At 36.7% G+C, this 22,362-nt stretch overlaps 1 protein-coding gene across 1 annotated transcript; it reads left to right on the top strand.

Moving 5' to 3' along the window:
* Positions 1-1,513: 1,513 nt before the first annotated feature.
* On the top strand, positions 1,514-7,723 carry LOC132552696 (protein shisa-4-like). The gene is made up of 4 exons (XM_060216888.1): positions 1,514-1,580; positions 4,269-4,401; positions 6,001-6,149; positions 6,732-7,723. The coding sequence occupies exons 1-4, from the start codon at positions 1,535-1,537 to the stop codon at positions 6,878-6,880; spliced, it is 477 nt and encodes a 158-aa protein (XP_060072871.1). The 5' UTR covers positions 1,514-1,534; the 3' UTR covers positions 6,881-7,723.
* Positions 7,724-22,362: the final 14,639 nt, after the last annotated feature.

The following is a 22,362-nucleotide window of genomic DNA, read 5'->3' as shown; positions in this document are numbered from 1 at the left end:
CATATATCACATGATAAAAACATTAAACTATGAATCAAATTCGTACAAAAGGATGTGAATTTAAATGATCATATAATTAGAGACCAGTGATAATTGAAATTCATCATTTCATCCGGAGCATACACACTTCATTGTACATTCAAAAGCAGCACAGGCTTATGTAAGTAACAATACAGTATACAATTTTGTATTATTGTCTTAAACTGACAGACAAGAATAACGAGCCTAAATGCAGCTTATATTTTAAGACACTGACCATATATTCTATTTATCCTGCAACATACACAATGTATATTTTCAATTGTTCGTTTTTAAAGCTCTGTTTACCTGACGTTATGCTGGGTTCACCCCGATGATTTTCACCAAAATAATTGTGCCCGATTATAGGATATTCGTATATTTTCTTCCTACTGTGGTTGGATTTGGGTAGCTTTCATGGAGATAAAAACCAGAAATGTACCTCATTAAAAAATATAGTCATTTTATTGACTGTATCTATTTTTTCACTAGCTAAGTCATTGTGTCCGGAAGGACTGATGAGCGTGTACCATGGCAAGGCATCTGTCGTCCGTCCGCCAACATTTTCTGCAAATCGCAACTAGTCATAAACGACTTGGGGAAAGAGGAATCAACTCTGAATAATCAGATGGTCTGATCCCCCTTTAGTCTGAGAGGCGTAGTCAAATGTGGAAATTTGGCAAATTCTTTTAAAGAATTTCTGTAGCAATCCTAGGATTATGCTTCCTGATTCAGTCTGAAGTATCTTTGGGTGAAGGGCTGGATTCCGGTCCCTCTGGATCAGGATTGACGGAGTACAATAGGGAAATACTGCTAATTCTTTAAAATACTTTTTTGTAAGAAGGCTGGGATTCTATCCCATACTTCATCATACTTAGGTGAAGAGGATAAGTTTTGTGCGAACAGTGGATCGGCCCCCTGGCGCTTGAGGGGCGAGGCCCTATCAGATAATGAATGACTTTTGTTCAAATTTGGTCCGAAGTGATGTCCTTGGGTGATGGGAAAACAGTTTTGTTTAAACGGTGCATCTAAAGCATCCCCTCACTTTGAGAAAAATGGAGTGGGCCTAATATGGAAATATATTTAAATATCTAGATGCTATTCCTCTGATTTTAGCGAACTTAACCAGATGAACGATACGATTGCCACTCGCATTTGAATATTGAATATTACATAAGTTTTTGTAAGTGCTCAGTCGAAATTCATTTCTGTGATGATTTACAAATGGTATGCAACTCTTTCTTATTTCAGATCATGTTTTAATATCCATATTGCTTATCTCAGATCACTACATGTATATAGGATACATATTCATTTTTTTCTTAAATACTGTTGTAGTTTTGGTGTTACCACTGAAGCATGCAAGATTGTAACCGATCTATTGTTCTCCATACGCACGATCAAGAATACAATTACTGCAATGTGCCATATATTTAAAGACTGGATTTAACACGACAGTCAGTAGATAAGCTGTAGATAGGGCGACTCCAAACGTTTAAACAGATCCAGTGGAAAAATGGCAAATCTTTTAGGACTTGTTGCCTTCCTGTCCTATATAGCAGGTATGCTTTTTCCAAAGAATTATAAAAAATACAAATTCATTCAGATTATACTTTCAAATACGTTTATTGATTGATGTTGGTGTAGACATATTTCTGATGTTATTGAATAAGATAGGTCTTACACCTATTTCATTTGTTGCTCAAATAGTTACTCTCGAGTAAGAACATAGTGTCATCGATATTCATCAAATTATTACATAAAGTATTCTTCAGTAATATTATAGTTAGTGTAACAGCACTCAGATTTGTTTAACATTGTATGTACAATAATTTTATCTTACTATAAGGTAATTAAACAGATAATGGCGGTTTAGTTGTTAAATATCAATCATTTTATAATCATGAGTCATAAGAGGGTTTCTACTGGTATTCCAATATACAGATGTTTCCCAATTCCTGTTAAACCTTTTTGATTAAATAAAATATTTTGAAACGAATACTTTAGGAGAGCGAAAAAATTAAAATGATCAGATAAAAAAGATCGACAGGAAGATTGTCAAAGTTGATTTTATAAATGTACACAATAACAATATTTATACCTACTACATACATATATATACAGTCTTATTTATACATAAAAACACCGATAATCCGTGCAATGTACCATTGTTTATGCGTTATGAGGTAACAATACTAACAAGCTCAATCAGTTGTGAATATTAGGCGCAATCAAGGATTCCATTGCGATGATTTAGATGATAATCAAATGAAAAAAGTCTTTTAGCACAATAACTGTCTTGACGAGTTTAGTAGTGTAATGTGATGGACTTACACAGTGTAATGTAATGGACATACACAGTGTAATGTGATGAACTTACACAATGTAATGTGATTGACTTACACAGTGTAATGTGATGAACTTACACACTGTAATGTGATGGACTTACACAGTGTAATGTGATGGACTTACACAATGTAATGTGATGGACATACAAGTGTAATGTGATTGACTTACACAGTGTAATGTGATGGACTTACACGGTGTAATGTGATTGACTTACACAGTGTAATGTGATGAACTTACACACTGTAATGTGATGAACTTACACAGTGTAATGTGATGGACTTACACAGTGTAATGTGATTGACTTACACAGTGTAATGTGATGGACTTACACAATGTAATGTGATGGACATACAAGTGTAATGTGATTGACTTACACAGTGTAATGTGATGGACTTACACGGTGTAATGTGATAGACTTACACAGTGTAATGTGATGGACTTACGCAATGTAATGTGATGGACTTACACAGTGTAATGTGATGGACTTACACAATGTAATGTGATGGACTTACACAGTGTAATGTGATGAACTTACACAGTGTAATGTGATTGACTTACACACTGTAATGTGATGGACTTACACAGTGTAATGTGATGGACTTACACAGTGTAATGTGATGGACTTACACAGTGTAATGTGATTGACTTACACAGTGTAATGTGATGGACTTACACAGTGTAATGTGATTGACTTACACAGTGTAATGTGATGGACTTACACAGTGTAATGTGATGGACTTACACAGTGTAATGTGATTGACTTACACAGTGTAATGTGATGGACTTACACAATGTAATGTGATGGACATACAAGTGTAATGTGATGGACTTACACAGTGTAATGTGATGGACTTACACGGTGTAATGTGATGGACTTACACAGTGTAATGTGATGGACTTACACAGTGTAATGTGATTGACTTACACAGTGTAATGTGATGGACTTACACAGTGTAATGTGATGGACTTACACAGTGTAATGTGATGGACTTACACAGTGTAATGTGATGGACTTACACAGTGTAATGTGATGGACTTACACGGTGTAATGTGATGGACTTACACGGTGTAATGTGATGGACTTACACGGTGTAATGTGATGGACTTACACGGTGTAATGTGATGGACTTACACAATGTAATATGATGGACAAACACAGTGAAATGTTACTCGTTACCAATGGTGTTGTATGTATGTTCATTTGAATGTATGGTAAAAAGTTACAACACGATGTATATGATTACGTATCAAAGATGTTGTAAGTATGTTTGGTAGTGTATAATGAATTAGACACACAGTTTTGTATAAAAATCAATTATATTGAACCATTTCATATTCAGTCAAGTTCAGTCATTCCTACTTCCAGTCCAGTCTTTTTCACCTCGAGGTCAGTCAATTTCACCTCCAGTTCAGTCTTTTTCACCTCCAGTTCAGTCATTCCCATCTCCAGCTCAGTCATTCCCATCTCCAGTTCAGTCTTTTTCACCTCCAGCTCAGTCATTCCCATCTCCAGTTCAGTCATTTCCATCTCCAGCTCAGTCATTCCCATCTCCAGTTCAGTCATTCCCACCTCCAGTTCAATCATTCCCACCTCCAGCTCAGTCATTCCCACCTCCGGTTCAATCATTCCCACCTCCAGTTCAGTTATTTTCGCCTGCAGGTCTGTCATTTCAGCCTACAATTTAGTTATTTTCACCTCCAGTTAAGTTATTTCGACTCTAAACTCTGTGTGTTAGAGTGACGTCATGTCATCATATGCAATGCACAAAAACATTACACGAGACCATTAACTGAAAAATAAGTATATCATATGATTAACTGCTAATCCACTCAATATTACGTTATGTATAGCAGTTTTGATTATATAATAATTTGATGTTTCTCTCTGTACAATGTAACAGGTGTGACAGCTGAAACCTGTGCTGCTGGATACTACACTTATTACTACTACTCCTACTACTACTATAATTACTACATAGAGTGTTCGGAAGGCTGCTGTGGCTATTACTATGACCGGGAATGTTGTGAATCGTCGTAAGTAGATGTCGGAAATCACCATCGATCTTGTATAAAAGGGAGACAATTCAGAATCATAAATAACTCAATACTGTACAGGGTCATATAGTCACACCGACACACATACATGATATTAACAAAATGTACAAAAACACACTAGTGAATGGCCCATGTCCAATTTTAAGTTTCAGTACACATTTTAAACCTTGCAATCATTCATACGAATTAAAAGTGATATACGGGGCTATAAGAAAACCCGTTAGGAATCTGAAGCCCAACAGCAGTCAAACTCCACCAATCTCAAAAGTAAACAGCAACCTTCGATACAAATTTCGAATTTGAAACACATGGAAAATAAATAAAGAAAAAGCATACTACATAACATTGTTGTTTGTTACCTATTCTACTAGAATGATTTTGGTCAAAGGGGAGAGAACGGGGAGGGAAGGGGAGAGAGGGAGAGAGGTGAGAGAACGGGGGAGAAGGGAAGAGAAGGGGGAGGGAGAGAGAGGAGAGAGGTGAGAGAACGGGGGAGAAGGGAAGAGAAGGGGCAGGGAAGGGGAGAGAGGGAGAGAAGTGAGAGAACGGGGGAGAAGGGAAGAGAAGGGGCAGGGAAGGGGAGAGAGGGAGAGAGGTGAGAGAACGGGGGAGAAGGGAAGAGAAGGGGGAGGGAAGGGGAGAGAGGGAGAGAGGTGAGAGAACGGGGGAGAAGGGAAGAGAAGGGGCAGGGAAGGGGAGAGAGGGAGAGAGGTGAGAGAACGGTGGAGAATGGAAGAGAAGGGGCAGGGAAGGGGAGAGAGGGAGAGAGGTGAGAGAACGGGGGAGAAGGGAAGAGAAGGGGCAGGGAAGGGGAGAGAGGTGAGAGAACGGGGGAGAATGGAAGAGAAGGGGCAGGGAAGGGGAGAGAGGGAGAGAGGTGAGAGAACGGGGGAGAAGGGAAGAGAAGGGGCAGGGAAGGGGAGAGAGGGAGAGAGGTGAGAGAACGGGGGAGAAGGGAAGAGAAGGGGCAGGGAAGGGGAGAGAGGGAGAGAGGTGAGAGAACGGGAGAGAAGGGAAGAGAAGGGGAGGGAAGGGGAGAGAGGGAGAGAGGTGAGAGAACGGGGGAGTAGGGAGGAGAAGGGGGAGGGAAGGGGAGAGAGGGAGAGAGGTGAGAGAACGGGGGAGTAGGGAGGAGAAGGGGGAGGGAAGGGGAGAGAGGGAGAGAGGTGAGAGAACGGGGGAGAAGGAAAGAGAAGGGGGAGGGAAGGGGAGAGAGGGAGAGAGGTGAGAGAACGGGAGAGGGAGAAAAGGAGAGGGGAGAGAGGGAGAGAGGTGAGAGAACGGGGGAGAAGGGAAGAGAAGGGGGAGGGAAGGGGAGAGAGGGAGAAAGGTGAGAGAACGGGGGAGAAGGGAAGAGAAGGGAAGAGATGGGATGTCCAAAGGACAACTAGCATTAGGATGCCGACATCATTATCGCATTTTCAATACATTTGAGCACGTACTTAGCCATGCTAGATATAAGGCCTGTCCTTTATATCACCCCTATTGTAAAGACAAAGTAACAGAACTTTTTTGAACAATGTATACTCGTTATTTACATAGGTTATTGACCAATCATCTTATCTTTAACTTTCAAAGGGCCGGGACTATCGCTGGAGCTGTTATCGGAGCAGTCATCTTCATCGTCTTTGTCGTCGTCATCATCATTATCATTAAGAAATGCAGTGCGCAAAAGACTGGTGTGATCGTGGCATCACAAGGTCAAACTGGGGCCAACATCAACGTAGGTGAGTGCAGGGGGTTCATGGCAAACGAGACAATGGAAAATTAAACACAATAACCAAGATGTACGAGACTTTTATTAATAATTACAATGGCGTTGAGAGGAACAAAGCTTTTCCTTCTGTCGAACAACATAAACTATTTGATAAATTAAATCTGAAATTTATTTTAGCAGAATAAATATGCATTTATTCTATCAATTTAATACAATTCATGTTCAACATATTAATACAGTGTTAGAAGACATGCTGTCTTTTGTCGTCCTGATATCTATGACAGATATAGTATTTAATCATTAATTAATCGATAAACTAAATACATATATACACATAACATGAAGAACAAGTCGGTCCGTAGCAATGTACAGGGTGATATAACAAAAACAATTTTGTCCACAATGGCTTTTTTCTTCCTTTTTGTAATGTTATGTTACTTCCCTGTGTTTGTAAAGAGAACAAAAAACTAGAAGTCTCTGACGTTTATCACCAATAGTTACATGGTGACGTCATTGATAAGACAAACACAGATATTTTTGACCAACTCGTTTTGTTGAAATAATTCCACCTCATTGTTCTATGTTTCAACAGTTAACACCCATCACATGCAGCAGCAGCAGCCGTACTATCCCCAGCCTGTTCCCCAACAACCTGTATATTACGGCGCGCACCCTGGAGGACCACCAGCTTACCCACCTCCACCCCCACCACACATGCCTGGTCAGCCAGTTGTTTACTAACATTCCTCCAACTGAAATGGGATTTGATACAATGACACTACAATACTGTATAGACGTTGTTACCTGTACATTGATTTTGATGTTTTGGGCCATTGTGTGATGATATGGATCGTTAACATGCTATGTTTTTTTTTAAAAATCCTTTGTAGATATCGTCAGTGTAGGACATAGACATATTTCAGAGTCGAAGAATCCTACAGGTGTACACATTTTACACTCCCTGTATATCTGTTTTCTAACTAGCCTCGTGTATATAATATCATTGCTGTGTTTATTCTATGACAGCCGAAACTCATCATTTTTCATTATATCACTTGTAATGAAAGGGGAACGTTTAAACCGTATAAACTAACTATTTTAGGCATTGGGAAACTCAATATCTTATTACGTAATGTCGGATTGGTTGGAATGCATACCCATAATTCATTTAGAATGTGTCAAAATATGACAAATGAATTTATGGTCACAACTTTGAGTACAGCCAAATACATGTTGTAGCACAATGTGTGATGTGATTGGTGGTAATTCTAGCACTAGCCAATATTCACTTGGTACCTAATATAAGCATACACAAGTATTATAATAAAGATGAACTTTAATATACGCCTTCTTCATACCAAATTGTGAACATTTGTTTAGAAAATTATTCATTAGTCATCATTTTTTTTACAGCTCGCACTTTTTAGCATGCTTTATCTCGTGATTGACTTATCCTTAGTGAATTTGTCTATTCGATAATTTGCGTTTGTACAATCAAGTATAACGACGTCAATTAATGATATCATGAATTCCTCTAATGAACTATGACGTCACACTGAAAAAACCTTGCTAAAGGTGACTACAATATGCAAAATCACATTTGCTTAAATGATAGAAAAGTCATCGTTCATTGATAAATCATTGAAGTAGTTTTAATTTTATACGAATTATTTTAATAAAAAAAATTCACAAATGACGATTTTTTATTGTGTTTTGCGTGAGTCCGACTTTGTTTCGCCTAACAACTAAATTAAAGAAAACAATATCGATTATTTGTTCATGTTATTTAGAAAGAAAGGGGAAATCGATATACTATTCGTGATGAATGAATCCTGCACGTTTAATGAAATAGCTGTAACACTGCAATGTCAATATTAGATGCTATTGCCAAAATAGGCTCTAGTGTCACCCGCAAGAAAGGCGAATTGTAGCACCAAACTCTACTGACATATCATTGCTATAATTAAGAACAATGTTGGGCCGATTACCAAACTCTGTTGGACTCCACAGGCACTCGAGGCCAGGATATTATTTTTTAAACGTTGATTTTTGTTTTAGCACTCATGACTGACGTTATTTAAACGAAATATCAGCAGAATTCAAGTTTATGTGCCGGTTGACAAATCCGAGGTCCACGGTCATTAAAAATACACAAGGCAAGCAACTCCAGATTTTAAAAAATCGACCCCTCGCTTGGAAACTGGCTCAAAAAAAGTAGTTATGATAAGTTCCTTGTAAAACAATATGTATCCGTAGGTAGTGTGTATATTTACCTTTTATTTGGTGCATAACATTACAGGCAACGAGAAATTCACAATACGTACATGAGATTAACATCTCAATAATCGGAGATTTTATCGTCCATGTAATTATCTTTGACGGAAGTAACATGCCATTTCAAGGGCGGTCACTCCGACTTTTTGGGAGAGGAGTTCCGGATAGCACTATACCAGTGAACAGGTAAGAAAGGTTCCGATGTCATTACGCGCGTAACTTCAAAATAGATATTTTTATTTCTACAAATACATTTGCGGGGATGGAAAAATAATGGCTGGGCATTTAAAAAAAAAATAGAAAAAAATCATTTAATTTCCAATTTCTAAGTTAATATATTTCCCCCACGATATTTTTCATAAATTGCGCCCTTTTTTCATTATCTGCATGATTTTTTTTTTCTATTTTTTTTTTGAAAAAAAATTCTCATTACCGCCAGCTTGATTGAAATTTGATGCATTCTGTATAATCCCTTACCATGATATTGTATCCGAGTTGGCAACTGTGGACTTTCTTTGCCCAGCCATTATTTTTCCATCCCCGCAAATGTATTTGTAGAAATAAAAATATCTATTTTGAAGTTACGCGCGTAATGACATCGGAACCTTTCTTACCTGTTCACTGGTATAGTGCTATCCGGAACTCCTCTCCCAAAAAGTCGGAGTGACCGCCCTTGAAATGGCATGTTACTTCCGTCAAAGATAATTACATGGACGATAAAATCTCCGATTATTGAGATGTTAATCTCATGTACGTATTGTGAATTTCTCGTTGCCTGTAATGTTATGCACCAAATAAAAGGTAAATATACACACTACCTACGGATACATATTGTTTTACAAGGAACTTATCATAACTACTTTTTTTGAGCCAGTTTCCAAGCGAGGGGTCGATTTTTTAAAATCTGGAGTTGCTTGCCTTGTGTATTTTTAATGACCGTGGACCTCGGATTTGTCAACCGGCACATAAACTTGAATTCTGCTGATATTTCGTTTAAATAACGTCAGTCATGAGTGCTAAAACAAAAATCAACGTTTAAAAAATAATATCCTGGCCTCGAGTGCCTGTGTTGGACTCCAGACAAGACATTGGCATACTCCGACCTTTTCAGCAAGAACAGTCTGTGTCCTGTTTGAGAGAAGAATTCCAGGTGGTAAGAAGTCACTTATACCATCGTGTCCAACTTAGGAGTGAGCGAGTGTCATTGTCCATGGTGTTGGTAGCATCGTCTGTAAACCCGTTCAGCTGACTTTCACATGACCTTGACTTACGAAAGCCACAATATAGGAGATACAAAACACCATGCGTCGTGACTTTACTGACAATGATATGCGCCATGATTATTTGCTGCACATACATGTCAATGAAATTAAACGATGGTCTTCAGGTATGAACTGAACTTGGGACATTTTCTGGGCCAGACATGTAGTGATTTACTTCTACTTAAATCTCGAGTCAGCGTTACCATATTTTTTTTTCAATTTTATATAAAGACTGTATCTTTTTCTCAATAATTTTCTTATATTTGGTGTTATCTGGGGTTGGTGGGTTTAGATGTATTGATTTTATATGGGTTTTGGTTTTTGATGGAATCTGTAAGCCCCAACATAGATAGGTTCCAAATAACATCCTGGCTGTTATTATGAATATCGGACATATACTCAACAAAAAAGAAAGCTTAACATGTTTCCTTGGCAAATACCTGTAAATGAGTGAAAACAAAATGACGTTTGTGCAATATTAGAAAATGAAAATGTTTTACATTACAAAATCCAAGGGGGTTACCAAAATCATTCAAGCGTGAAAGTCTGTATTAGCGAAAGAGCTGCACGAGGTTTTCTGCGACTAACTTGTATCTTCGCTTGAATTTCATAAACATTCAAACTGACAACTGTTCCTTGGATCGTTAGGTCTTAGAAATCACCGAATCTTGCTATCTATCAACTTTATCATTATGCCCCGGCTGTCACAAGTACAGAGAGAAAGGGCTGTAGGCATGATCCAGGCTGGGGAGTCTCGCCGTCGAGTTGCACGGCATTTTGGTTGCAGTGTTCAGACAATTTACCACTTGGTAAGTCTTTTAAACCAAAATGGGTCAACATCCGATCGTCCTCGAAGCGGCCGACCCCGTAAAACGACCGCCAGGGATGACCGTCGTATACGATTGATACACTTGCGCAATCGATTCGTAACCGAAGTAGAGACTAAAAGGACATTGTTTGGGCGTCGTGTGTGCGCAGAGTGTGGAGGCCACGAGGGGAGCGTTTTGCGAACTGCTGCGTCGCAGAACGGGACCGCTTTGGCGGCGGAAGTGTAATAGTTTGGGGTGGTATTTGTGGGGGGACTCGTACCAGGCTTGTTGTGTTAAATGACAATTTAACCGGCATTCGATATCGGGACGTTATCGGGATAACGCACCAGCGCACACCAGTCGCGTCAGTAGAACTTTCTTGCAGCAGAATAACGTACAGGTGTTAGATTGGCCATCTAAATCACCTAATTTTTCACTGATTGAGCATGTCTGGGACGTTCTTGGGCGACGCGTGAGAGAACGTCAAAATCAGCCGTCAAACTTGCAGGAGCTGGCCCATGCCTTGATCGCTGAATGGAACAACATCTCTCCTCGAATTATCCGCCGGTTTAAGAGTTCCATGCGACGACGCTGCAATGCTGTTTATTTCGCAAACGGTGGCCATACCCGTAACTAATGGTGTTACCTTTGAAATTGACCCCAATGTCATTTACAGTCGAATAAAATCAACTGAACGCAAAGTTTTATAATGAACCATGACTGCAGTTTTTTCATAATTGATCAATTACTTTATTCGTACATGATTGGTAAGGATTTATGAAGGGGTTAATTAATTAATCACAGAATAAAGTAGTGTTACCTTTCTTTTTTTGTTTAGTATATTTGCTCAGACACCGTCCCACTTTGCCTTTTTGCATAAAGGGACTTTATGCAGAGGTCTGTGACTATAAATAAAATGTGTGTAAATCATTTCACCCCCAGAGGCCAAACAACAGTATAAACAATGGAAGCACACTGGTTCATCCCAAAGAAGGAAAAGGCTGTTTCATTAGCTAGAAAGGTTATAACCTCGGTTCTCTGGGATAATGATGGTATTCTGATGGTAGATTATCTGTAAAAGGACACACAATCAATGGCACACATCATGCAGCAAGAGAAGGTAAAGACAGTTACGAAAAAAAAATGTTAAACTCAAGTACCGCTGACAACTCAGTAAATGTGTGGTGCTCCACCAGGAGAATGCGCCTGTTCACAAGTCTGTCATTGCCATGGCTACCATTAACGACTTTGGCTTTGCATTGATCGACCACCCGCCTTATTTGCCTGATAATGTTCCATCAGACTTTCATCTATTTCCAAAATTGAAAAAGGTCATTCCCAGACCCACGTTCTGTCAGATGATGATGTTATACATCGGTGGAGGACATTTTGAATGGTCAAGAAAATGTCTTCTTTGAAAGGGGCATTGCGGCCCTTAAACATCACTGGCAAAAGTGCATAGATACTGAAGGTGATTATGTTGAAAATATAATGCAATATGTCCACCAAAAGTCCAACCCTTAAATATGTAATACCTTTCAAGACCAGGTGTACTTTGTAGCCTATTGTTCTCTATATGCTTGACTGATGTTTAATACGTATTAGACCGTTATGACAACACTATTGGAACTCGGTGTATAATACACACGATTACCAGTTAATGTCAGTAGTTTGGATGAAAATGGCGGCGCTTTTGGGACTCATCGCCTTCCTTTCCTACATAACAGGTATATGTTATTCCTTTTCTTAAGTCTTTGATAATACTATATTCATTTAACTTATGCTTTCAAATACTTTACTGTTAATTTAACATAATAACGATTATTAATTGTCTTTTGTAATTGACAGTTAAAAGCTGAACAACTCTTTAGAAACTGTTCGATATCATTACGTTTAGGAATAGTATTGTATCATTTGTAAGTGAAATTAAGTGGCTAGATTGGTGAAACTTCGGGTTTGACTAGATACACTGAACGCATATAAGAACAATACATCTATCATGCCATGTTTTAATAGAAAATATTTTTGCTTGTATATAAAAGCATTTTAAAGTCAACACCTGCTTTAGTTGAGATCAGATCTATATATACTGCAGTAATATATAATTAAAATTCAGTTATGTATGTGAAATTATTAAAACATATTTTTGTTGTACCGATGTAGGTTTTGTCTACCCCTGACACATATTCCATTGTCTTTTGACTACCCCTAAAACATACCCCATTGTCACACATTTAAATATCCTATATATAGCTATTACCTGATATGAACTCCTTGTTAGCTGCTCGACCTTTAGAAACGATTGAGTTAAATTCGAAACTTGTTTTAGCATATATATATATATAAATATTACTCGACAATATCCTCCTCTCAGGTTGTGTTGATTTATATAAACCGAGCATGACAACAAACATGGAAATTAATCTGAGGGAGACTACATATAAGATTACGTAGTCTTACACTTGTAACAAAAAATGCATTGAGGATGAAAGCTGCACGCGCCCCTCACCTGTACGAATGCCATGTACCTATAGGACAAGCATTTCCCGCTTCTCTACGAAACGCGGGCAATTTCTGATGAATTTATAATTGCTATTTCACTCGGTTTAGTTCATAATGTAATAATATGCAATATTGTTCTATTTGTTGAAATGATAATTTGATGTTCCTCTTTGTACAATGTAACAGGTGTGACAGCTGAAACCTGTGCTGCCGGATACTACTATTACTACTACTACTCCTATTATTACATAGAGTGTTCGGAAGGCTGCTGTGGCTATTACTATGACCCGGAATGCTGTTCATCGTAAGTAGATATCGGAAATCACCATCGATCTTGTATAAAAGGGGGACAATTCAGAATCATGAATATATACAATAATATACAAGGTCATATAGTCGGAATGAAATGTTTATAAAGTTATTTAAACATCTAATCTGCGAATGAGCTGATTTCAGTTATTCTTCTAAATAACACACAAGATAACAATCTAAATACCGACATATCAACATAAAGATGAGACTGAGAGAAAAAAACCATCAAAGAAAAATTTTTAATGGAGAACTGGAGAACACCCCCCCCCCCCCCTCCAAAAAAAATTACAAGAACAAGATAAAGATAAAGCTCTGGTGTTAAATTTCTCAACAAATCTACATGTAGAGCATGATATAGATTGTTATTAAGTTTGTATGACTCACATTTTAAAGTTACCACTAACAATGGTAATATTTAATCAGCCTTTAAACGACCGGACCAGCTGTACCGTAAGGTAGCGTTATTTGCTTTATGGATGGCACCCGCCTATAACTCTTAGTCAATTCAGGTAACATGAATAATACACAATAGATTAGGATGAACGCAAACCACATATTTTAATAAAAAAAGTCTATACCGTCAGTCAAAAAGGATTGTAAAAGACACAGAGGCGAATAGTAACTTTAAATAGAATCAACTAGCGTGAAATGTTGAATTAGCGATACAAGTATCTTATAATGAATATATAATTGGATTTCATTCATCCATAAATCATTTACAAGCGAAATGATGTATTAATTGTAACGGAAAGTAATGTTTACCTTTCTTTATATTGAGTATACTAATTACCTACCTCATTGATTTCACCTCCAAAGGGCAGGGCTTATCGCTGGAGCAATCATCGGAGCGATCTTCTTCATCGCCTGTATCGTCGTCATTGTCATCGTCATTAAGAAATGCAACACGCCAAGGACTGGTGTTGTGACGGTGATGCCAAATCAACCCCGAGCCAATGTCACAGTGGGTGAGTGACATTATCAAACGACCACAGTATCCACGGAGAACGAAACAATACGAATGGAAAACACGAGAGCCCAAGATTGTGACACTACTATTTATAGAATTAAGAATGGGCGGTTTCCCTTTTAGAGGAAATATGTTATTTGTTAGTTACTTGCATTTGATATGATTTCAATTTAAAATCGATACCCTATGAAATTTTGAATTAAGACATCAAGTTTGTTATAATGATTCAATGTTATTGATACACATTTGTCTTTCAACAGTTAACAGCGGCCAAATGCAGCAGCAGCCTTACTATCCCCAGCCGCCCTACCAACAGCCTGTATATTATGCTCAACCCCAGCATGGAGCTGTCTATCCCCCGCCACCACCACCACAAGGACAGGCTGTTGTTGTTCAACAGTGAACTCTGTAGCAGATTTGTTTTGAAGTTACATTTTTTGAAAGCATTCACATACCGAAGTGATATTTCGTATATGTAAATAGTGTCCAAATTTAACGAGTGCTTGATCCTCGGATCCTCGGATCTATATTTACCATCATCGTGTAATGTAAAACGTCACTTGTTCACGTCAATAATAGTCGTGCTGAATCATACATTTTAATACAGGTTTCTTACAACAAAAACGTTTATACTACAGCTATACTTCTAACGCCGTTCAGAAAAATAACGTAATACAGCAGAGGCGTTGATGATAATATGGATAACAAAATATGGAATATCAATTTTTTTTTATTCTTTTTTTTTTTTTTTCTCAAAAGAAAGTAATAATGATAAGTTCTGATTGTTTTGATATATGTATAAAATACTTCGTGTTGTATCACAGTGTGGGACAGAACAGTCCAAAATCTTATTCAAACACTAGACAAAATTCACAGGGCATTTGATACAGATATTTCTTAAGGCTATAACTATTCAGATGAATAATGAACATTCATTTTAGCTTGAAAGCAAGTGATTGTTACAGTTATCAATACCTGAAGGTTATAACAATATCTAAAAGATGAATGAGTGAATGTTTCTCTGAAAGAAATATCTTCATTTCTAAAAATATCAGGCTGGCTTGCTGTTGATGTAATTCTGATGCTAATGTACATATCCCTGAATACATCCACATTTTCCCTTTTTTTAAAAAGAAAATATTGCTTTTTTGGTGTAATTTTGACAATGTAATATTTACATATTACGGGCCTATTAAAATTGTTTTGGGTGAATCATATACGTCTGGTTTTTTTTATTAGATCTGCCTGTCTGCAAATGAAGGATTAATTTTTTTATCAACCTCATAATACAGCTGTTTTCTCCTTCCAGGATTCGTCGGTGATGCTAAGAGCCAAAATTTAAAATTAGATTTAGTAAATTTCTTAAATACATCGTCAGATTATTTTAGAAGAGCGTCAGTTATATGTGTATATTTGAACCGTGCCAATATTCGATGAATTAAAACGTGACATAGAAGTTATGGTAAACCTCGGGGACCAAAAGTCCGCCAGCAGTGTCTACCACCGCCAGCAATACTATAGAATACATTGAAGTTTCGTATGACTGAATTACAATGACTTGTATATAGATATATATACAGTGAACTAGGCATGTACTGGCGTTAAACCAAAAACAGGCACCGCATTAAAGTATAATGTCTTTAACTAGATATTATCATAGACAAAGGTGTCCCACTGAATTAGATCACATGCACAGAAATCACCGTTGTTATCCAAACATGTCAATCGTTTAATTGTTTTGAATAAAACTTATATGGCCAAAACTGTGAAATACATACTATCTTCCTGGGCTCTGTTGGACAGAGTTAAAACGGCTTAAATTAACTCAAATTTCAAAATTCTTTTCAACAGCCAATTATGGAAATACGACAAAGTGGTCTTGAAATTCAAAATTATGGTAAAGCACGCACGAATCCTTCCATTTATGAAAAGTAATTTATTCCACGAAATCTATTATGCAATCGCCTTTTGTTGGTCTATTTTGCGTCGTTTGTCCTTCACAATTGAAACGAAAATAGTTTTACATTTTCAACCTGCTATCAGCGTAATAACACCCGCTACATACACTTACAGCATTAACTGTAATGTAATTTTTCTGAAGATAACACCATTGCACCATTGTGACATCATAACTTCTTGTTGAAATAAACATTATGACGTTAGAAAAATAAGGCCATGGTGTGAGATGGTCCCCATTTAACTTTTACACAAATCTTAATTAAACTTGTTCTTTATTAATTAGGTTAAGCTGCTTACAACCAATTTTTGGCTTTTACACGAAAATAATTATGGTGTCAAAGGCATAGCGATATAGCACGGAAAGCTACGATATAACAGATGAGATTATGTCTTCATAAACATAACTTGTTCATAATACTATACACTTGCTTAATTTCGCGGTTGTCCCGTACGGGCTAGTTCATAGGTATCCATTTTGGCGCTTACCTAGGAACTTGTGTCCGTGTATACAGACGCAACAAATATTTACTGGGGATTTTTATTCACTGAAGAAATGATCGAAATGTAATCGCTCGCGAATATTAATAAATGTACAGTAAGTATTCTGTTTCTTACAGAATGTTAGTGGTGAATTGTTACTGTGGCAGATGTGGACTGTTTCTATCTAGGTGTTTATTTCATAATAATTTTGTTTTGAATTTAACTGAAACATGTTTGAAAGTTTGGGGTTGCACGCATTGTCAAGTTCAGGACAGGTAAAGACGACGTTGTGCAACGTCCAGGTGACCTCTCGCTTAAATTGCATAACCTTCTTGTCACTTTATCTGATCACATTGATTTTCACTCGACCCCTATAATTCTAAAATACCAGAGACCCTACAATATACCAGTGAACTTTACAATATACCAGTGAACCCTAAGAAATACCAATGGCCCTTACAATATACCTAAATTGTATATTACAATATATAATTTGGAGTTATACCACTTGAAACCCACAAAAAGGTCAGCCTGTTATTTGTTACGTGTTTCACTAATATCAAAAAGTAGCATTTGAATGAAAGTCTCCAAACGAAAATGTTTTGTAAAAAATTAATTTCTTAAATGCTTTTAAATCAGAAAACTATAGAATCAGAAGTATCTTCATATTTACATTCCAATTACCGAAACTCTTTTGATATCATTGATGCTGCACAAATTATACCTTAACACAGAAGATAATGTTCCTAACTAGACAGATTTGCAATGAGTTGATTAATAACCTGATGAGGAGAACTTGTTCTTTGTTCATTGTTAGAAAGCTTGCAAGCAACGGGTTTTAATAAGCTTAAATATAACTCTCATGTAGAAGAACCCGTATATAATAAACGCAGTCTTCTAGTTGAAATTCACCATCAATGAGGCCACGGTGTTACATATTACAGTATTTTATTACTAGATCTGATAGAAACGTGACAGGTGCACCACAAACTAACGTCGCATTGGGTGAGTGACGTAAACGTAGCTGTAATAAAGCTAAGCCACAGGATTACACACAATTCTTTAAAAAACCCAACTCACTGCTGTGTTCAACACCACTCAATAAACCGATGATCTTATCTAAGTAAACACGATAATATCTTTGAATATATATATTATTGTCATTATTGTAGAATGAATGGCTTTGTTTGAAGCCTTTTAAAGTTTTTGGTTTGGTATCATTGTTGTGTAATAGAATCGTTCTTTGTCAGAGGTACCATATATACATAATACCAGATTTGGTTCGATATAATACAGATGACTGCTTCTTGAAAACAATTTTTTCACAGTGCAATATAGCCAGCAATACCAAAATACAGCAATACCTATCGGGAGCCTATCCTAAACAAGTGTTTGCCAAACCTTATGGAACACATCCTCCCCGCGTATGGAGAACAACCCTCAATCGTATGGAGCACATCCTCCCCCGTATGGAGAACAACCTGAACCGTACGGAGCACATCCTCCCCCGTATGGAGATCAACCTCAACCGTATGGGGCACATCCTCCTCCGTATGGAGAACAACCTCTTTCTCCATATTGAGCTTCTTTAAACTACTAAGAAGATATGATATTTTTTTATTCTTCAGCAGCCAATGTCGCTGCGGCCATGTTGTTATAAACAGTATTCCATTATTGAATTAAATGTTTTGACTTCGATCTTTACGTTTGTCGTTTGTTTGACCTTTGTAGACTAGGCCAAGGTGACCTTTGTTATGTAAAAAAAACACTGGATGATATGATGATAATACAACATAACAAACAAAGTATCTAATAAGGACAAAGGATCTTAAGTTACCGAGGTCGTTTGTTACACGGTCTGGACTTAATTCCTATAACTGACTAAGAAAAAGACAAACACTTTCAAGCAACATCCGCTCGACAATATTTACTAAATTATCGGTTTCATCCTTTTCCTATGGCTATATTCTATCATATTCTGCCTTATAAATTGTTCACTTGGCCAATAGTGTCAGTAGCGAGAACTATATCGACACCACGGGTATACAACTCGGTATAATCTTACTCCATCAATTAACAGATTCATATTGAAAGATCCTTTTTAATTTTCTTTTCTCTTTTTTGATGTTTCTCCAGTATAGACCAGAATCGATGAATATTTATTTTTCGACTTTTTGTAATTGAGTTGATACCGGTAGATACAATAGTCTACCTACTGTAAACTAACTACTATAAACTACCTACTGTAAACCCTGTTGTAAACTAACTACTATAAACTACCTACTATAAACTACCTACTGTAAACTACCTACTATAAACTACCTACTGTAAACTACTGTAAACTACTTACTGTAAATACCCTACTGTTAACTACCTACTGTAAACTACTCTAAACTACCTACTGTTAACTACATACTGTAAACTACTGTAAACTACCTACCGTAAACTACCTACTGTAAACTACCTACCGTAAACTACCTACTGTAAACTACTGTAAACTACCTACTGTAAACTACCTACTGCAAACTACCTACTGTAAAATACCCTACTGTAAACTACCTACTGTAAACTACCTAATGTAAACTACCTACTGTAAACTACTGTAAACTACCTACTGTAAACTGCCTTCTGTAAACTACCCTACTGTTAACTACATACTGTAAACTACTGTAAACTACCTACCGTAAACTACCTACTGTAAACTACTGTAAACTACCCTACTGTAAACTACCCTACTGTAAACTACCTACTGTAAACTACCCTACTGTAAACTACTGTAAACTACTTACTGTAACCTAACTTATGTAAACTACTGTAAACTACCTACTGTAAACTACCCTACTGTGAACTACCTTATGTAAATTAGTGTAAACTACCTACTGTAAATTACTGTAAACTACCCTACTGTAAACTACTTACTGTAAACTACATACTGTAAACTACTGTAAACTACTGTAAACTACCCTACTGTAAGCTACCCTACTGTAAACTACCCTTCTGTAAACTACCCTACTGTAAACTACCTACTGTGAACTACCTTCTGTAAACTACCCTACTGTTAACTACATACTGTAAACTACTGTAAACTACTGTAAACTACCTAGTGTAAACTACCTAGTGTAAACTACTGTATACTACCTACCGTAAACTACCTACTGTAAACTACTGTATACTACCTACCGTAAACTACCTACTGTAAACTACCTACTCTAAATTACAGTAAACTACCTACTGTAAACTACCTCCTGTAAATTACCCTACTGTAAACTACCTACTGTAAACTACTGTAAACTACCTACTGTAAACTACCTACTGTAAACTACTGTAAACTACCTACTGTAAACTACTGTAAACTACCTACTGTAAACTACCTACTCTAAACTACCCTATTGTAAACTACCTAATGTAAACTACCTACTGTAGACTACTGTAAACTACTAACTGTAAACTACCTACTGTAAACCACTGTAAACTACTGTAAACTACCCTACTGTAAACTACTGTAAACTACCCTACTGTAAACTACCCTACTGTAAACTACCTACTGTGAACTACCTTCTGTAAACTACCCTACTGTTAACTACATACTGTAAACTACTGTAAACTACTGTAAACTACCTAGTGTAAACTACCTAGTGTAAACTACTGTATACTACCTACCGTAAACTACCTACTGTAAACTACTGTATACTACCTACCGTAAACTACCTACTGTAAACTACCTACTCTAAATTACAGTAAACTACCTACTGTAAACTACCTCCTGTAAATTACCCTACTGTAAACTACCTACTGTAAACTACTGTAAACTACCTACTGTAAACTACCTACTGTAAACTACTGTAAACTACCTACTGTAAAATACTGTAAACTACCTACTGTAAACTACCTACTCTAAACTACCCTACTGTAAACTACCTAATGTAAACTACCTACTGTAGACTACTGTAAACTACTAACTGTAAACTACCTACTGTAAACTACTGTAAACTACTGTAAACTACCCTACTGTAAACTACCCTACTGTAAACTACCCTATTGTAAACTACTGTAAACTACCCTACTGTAAACTAACCTACTGTAAACTACCTACTGTAAACTACCCTACTGTAAACTACCTGCTGTAAACTACCTACAGTAAACTACTGTAAACTACTTACTGTAACCTACCCTACTGTAAACTACCTACTGTAAACTACCTAATGTAAACTACCCTACTGTAAACTACCTTATGTAAACTACCTACTGTAAACTACCTACTGTAAACTACCCTACAGTAAACTACCCTACTGTAAACTACCTACTGTAAACTACTGTAAACTACCTACTGTAAACTACCTACTGTAAACTACCCTACTGTAAACTACCTAATGTAAACTACCTCCTGTAAACTACCTATTGTAAACTACCTACTGTAAACTACCTACTGTAAACTACCTATTGTAAACTACCTACTGTAAACTACCCTACTGTAAACTACCTAATGTAAACTACCTATTGTAAACTACCTAATGTAAACTACCTCCTGTAAACTACCTACTGTAAACTACCTAATGTAAACTACCTATTGTAAACTACCTAATGTAAACTACCTATTGTAAACTACCTACTGTAAACTACCTACTTTAAACTACCTAATGTAAACTACCTACTGTAAACTGTAAACTACCTACTGTAAACTACCTAATGTAAACTACCTATTGTAAACTACCTAATGTAAACTACCTCCTGTAAACTACCTAATGTAAACTACCTTTTGTAAACTACCCACTGTAAACTACCTATTATTTTTCATATAAATAAATCATGAAGGAATATTTTTCTTTGATTCATGAACAGGATAAGACACGTCTGTGATGATGTATGACTTATTTCAGCATAATACGGTTGTTATTGTCATCTAGAGAAGAATCGTGAATGGCCAAATTTCTTGTTTAAAAACATCCTTTGTCAGGTATGCATACATGTGTTCCTTAACATCAATGATAAAAACTTTTGTTGTAGCAACAATATCCTGGTGTAGATATACAAATTGAACACCATGTTTGTTTAGCGTTTACAGATCAGTGGGTAATTATATAATTACCATATCATTACCCCGTCTTCGAAAATAAATTAGAAATACACATGTAAGTATATCGGCTGTGGTCAATTGCTGGTTCATGCAACAACAGTTGTAGATAATTGACCACTTTTTGTCTACATATGGGCTTGGTTATGTTTTATATTTGGAAATAAAGTTGAATGAGCGAAGGTAATGTAAACCAGGAAGCAGTTTCTACAAGACTAACAAAAACTCAAACATTCACTCTGTAAGACCCTAAAATAAAGTTCGTATTATTAAGATATTTTATGTTGTACTATAACTGAGATATTTTATGTCATGTGATAACTGAGATGTTTTATGTCATGTGATAACTGAATTATTTTTATGTCATGTGATAACTGAGATGTTTTATGTCATGTGATAACTGAGTTACTTTCTGTCATGTGATAACTGAGTTATTTTTTGTCATGTGATAACTGAGTTTTTTCCTGTCATGTGATAACTGAGATATTTTATGTCAAGTGTGACCGAGATGTTTGATAACAATACCAAACTATTATTTTAAAATAGCATCCTAATTTGATAAAAAGTTATGATAAATTTATTTTATC

Source organism: Ylistrum balloti, unplaced genomic scaffold (assembly GCF_031769215.1).
Source record: "Ylistrum balloti isolate Yb309-2 unplaced genomic scaffold, AGI_CSIRO_Ybal_v1 Utg370268, whole genome shotgun sequence".
Classification (NCBI taxonomy): domain Eukaryota; kingdom Metazoa; phylum Mollusca; class Bivalvia; order Pectinida; family Pectinidae; genus Ylistrum; species Ylistrum balloti.
The sequence above is the reverse complement of the archived record's forward strand: the minus strand, read 5'-3'. Positions and strand labels throughout refer to the sequence as shown.

Coding starts and splice junctions, on each gene's coding strand:
- LOC132552696 (XM_060216888.1), top strand. CDS start 1,535: ATGGCAAATCTTTTAGGACTTGTTGCCTTCCTGTCCTATATAGCAG. Junction 1,581..4,268: donor CTTCCTGTCCTATATAGCAG/GTATGCTTTTTC, acceptor ACAATGTAACAG/GTGTGACAGCTGAAACCTGT. Junction 6,150..6,731: donor TGGGGCCAACATCAACGTAG/GTGAGTGCAGGG, acceptor ATGTTTCAACAG/TTAACACCCATCACATGCAG.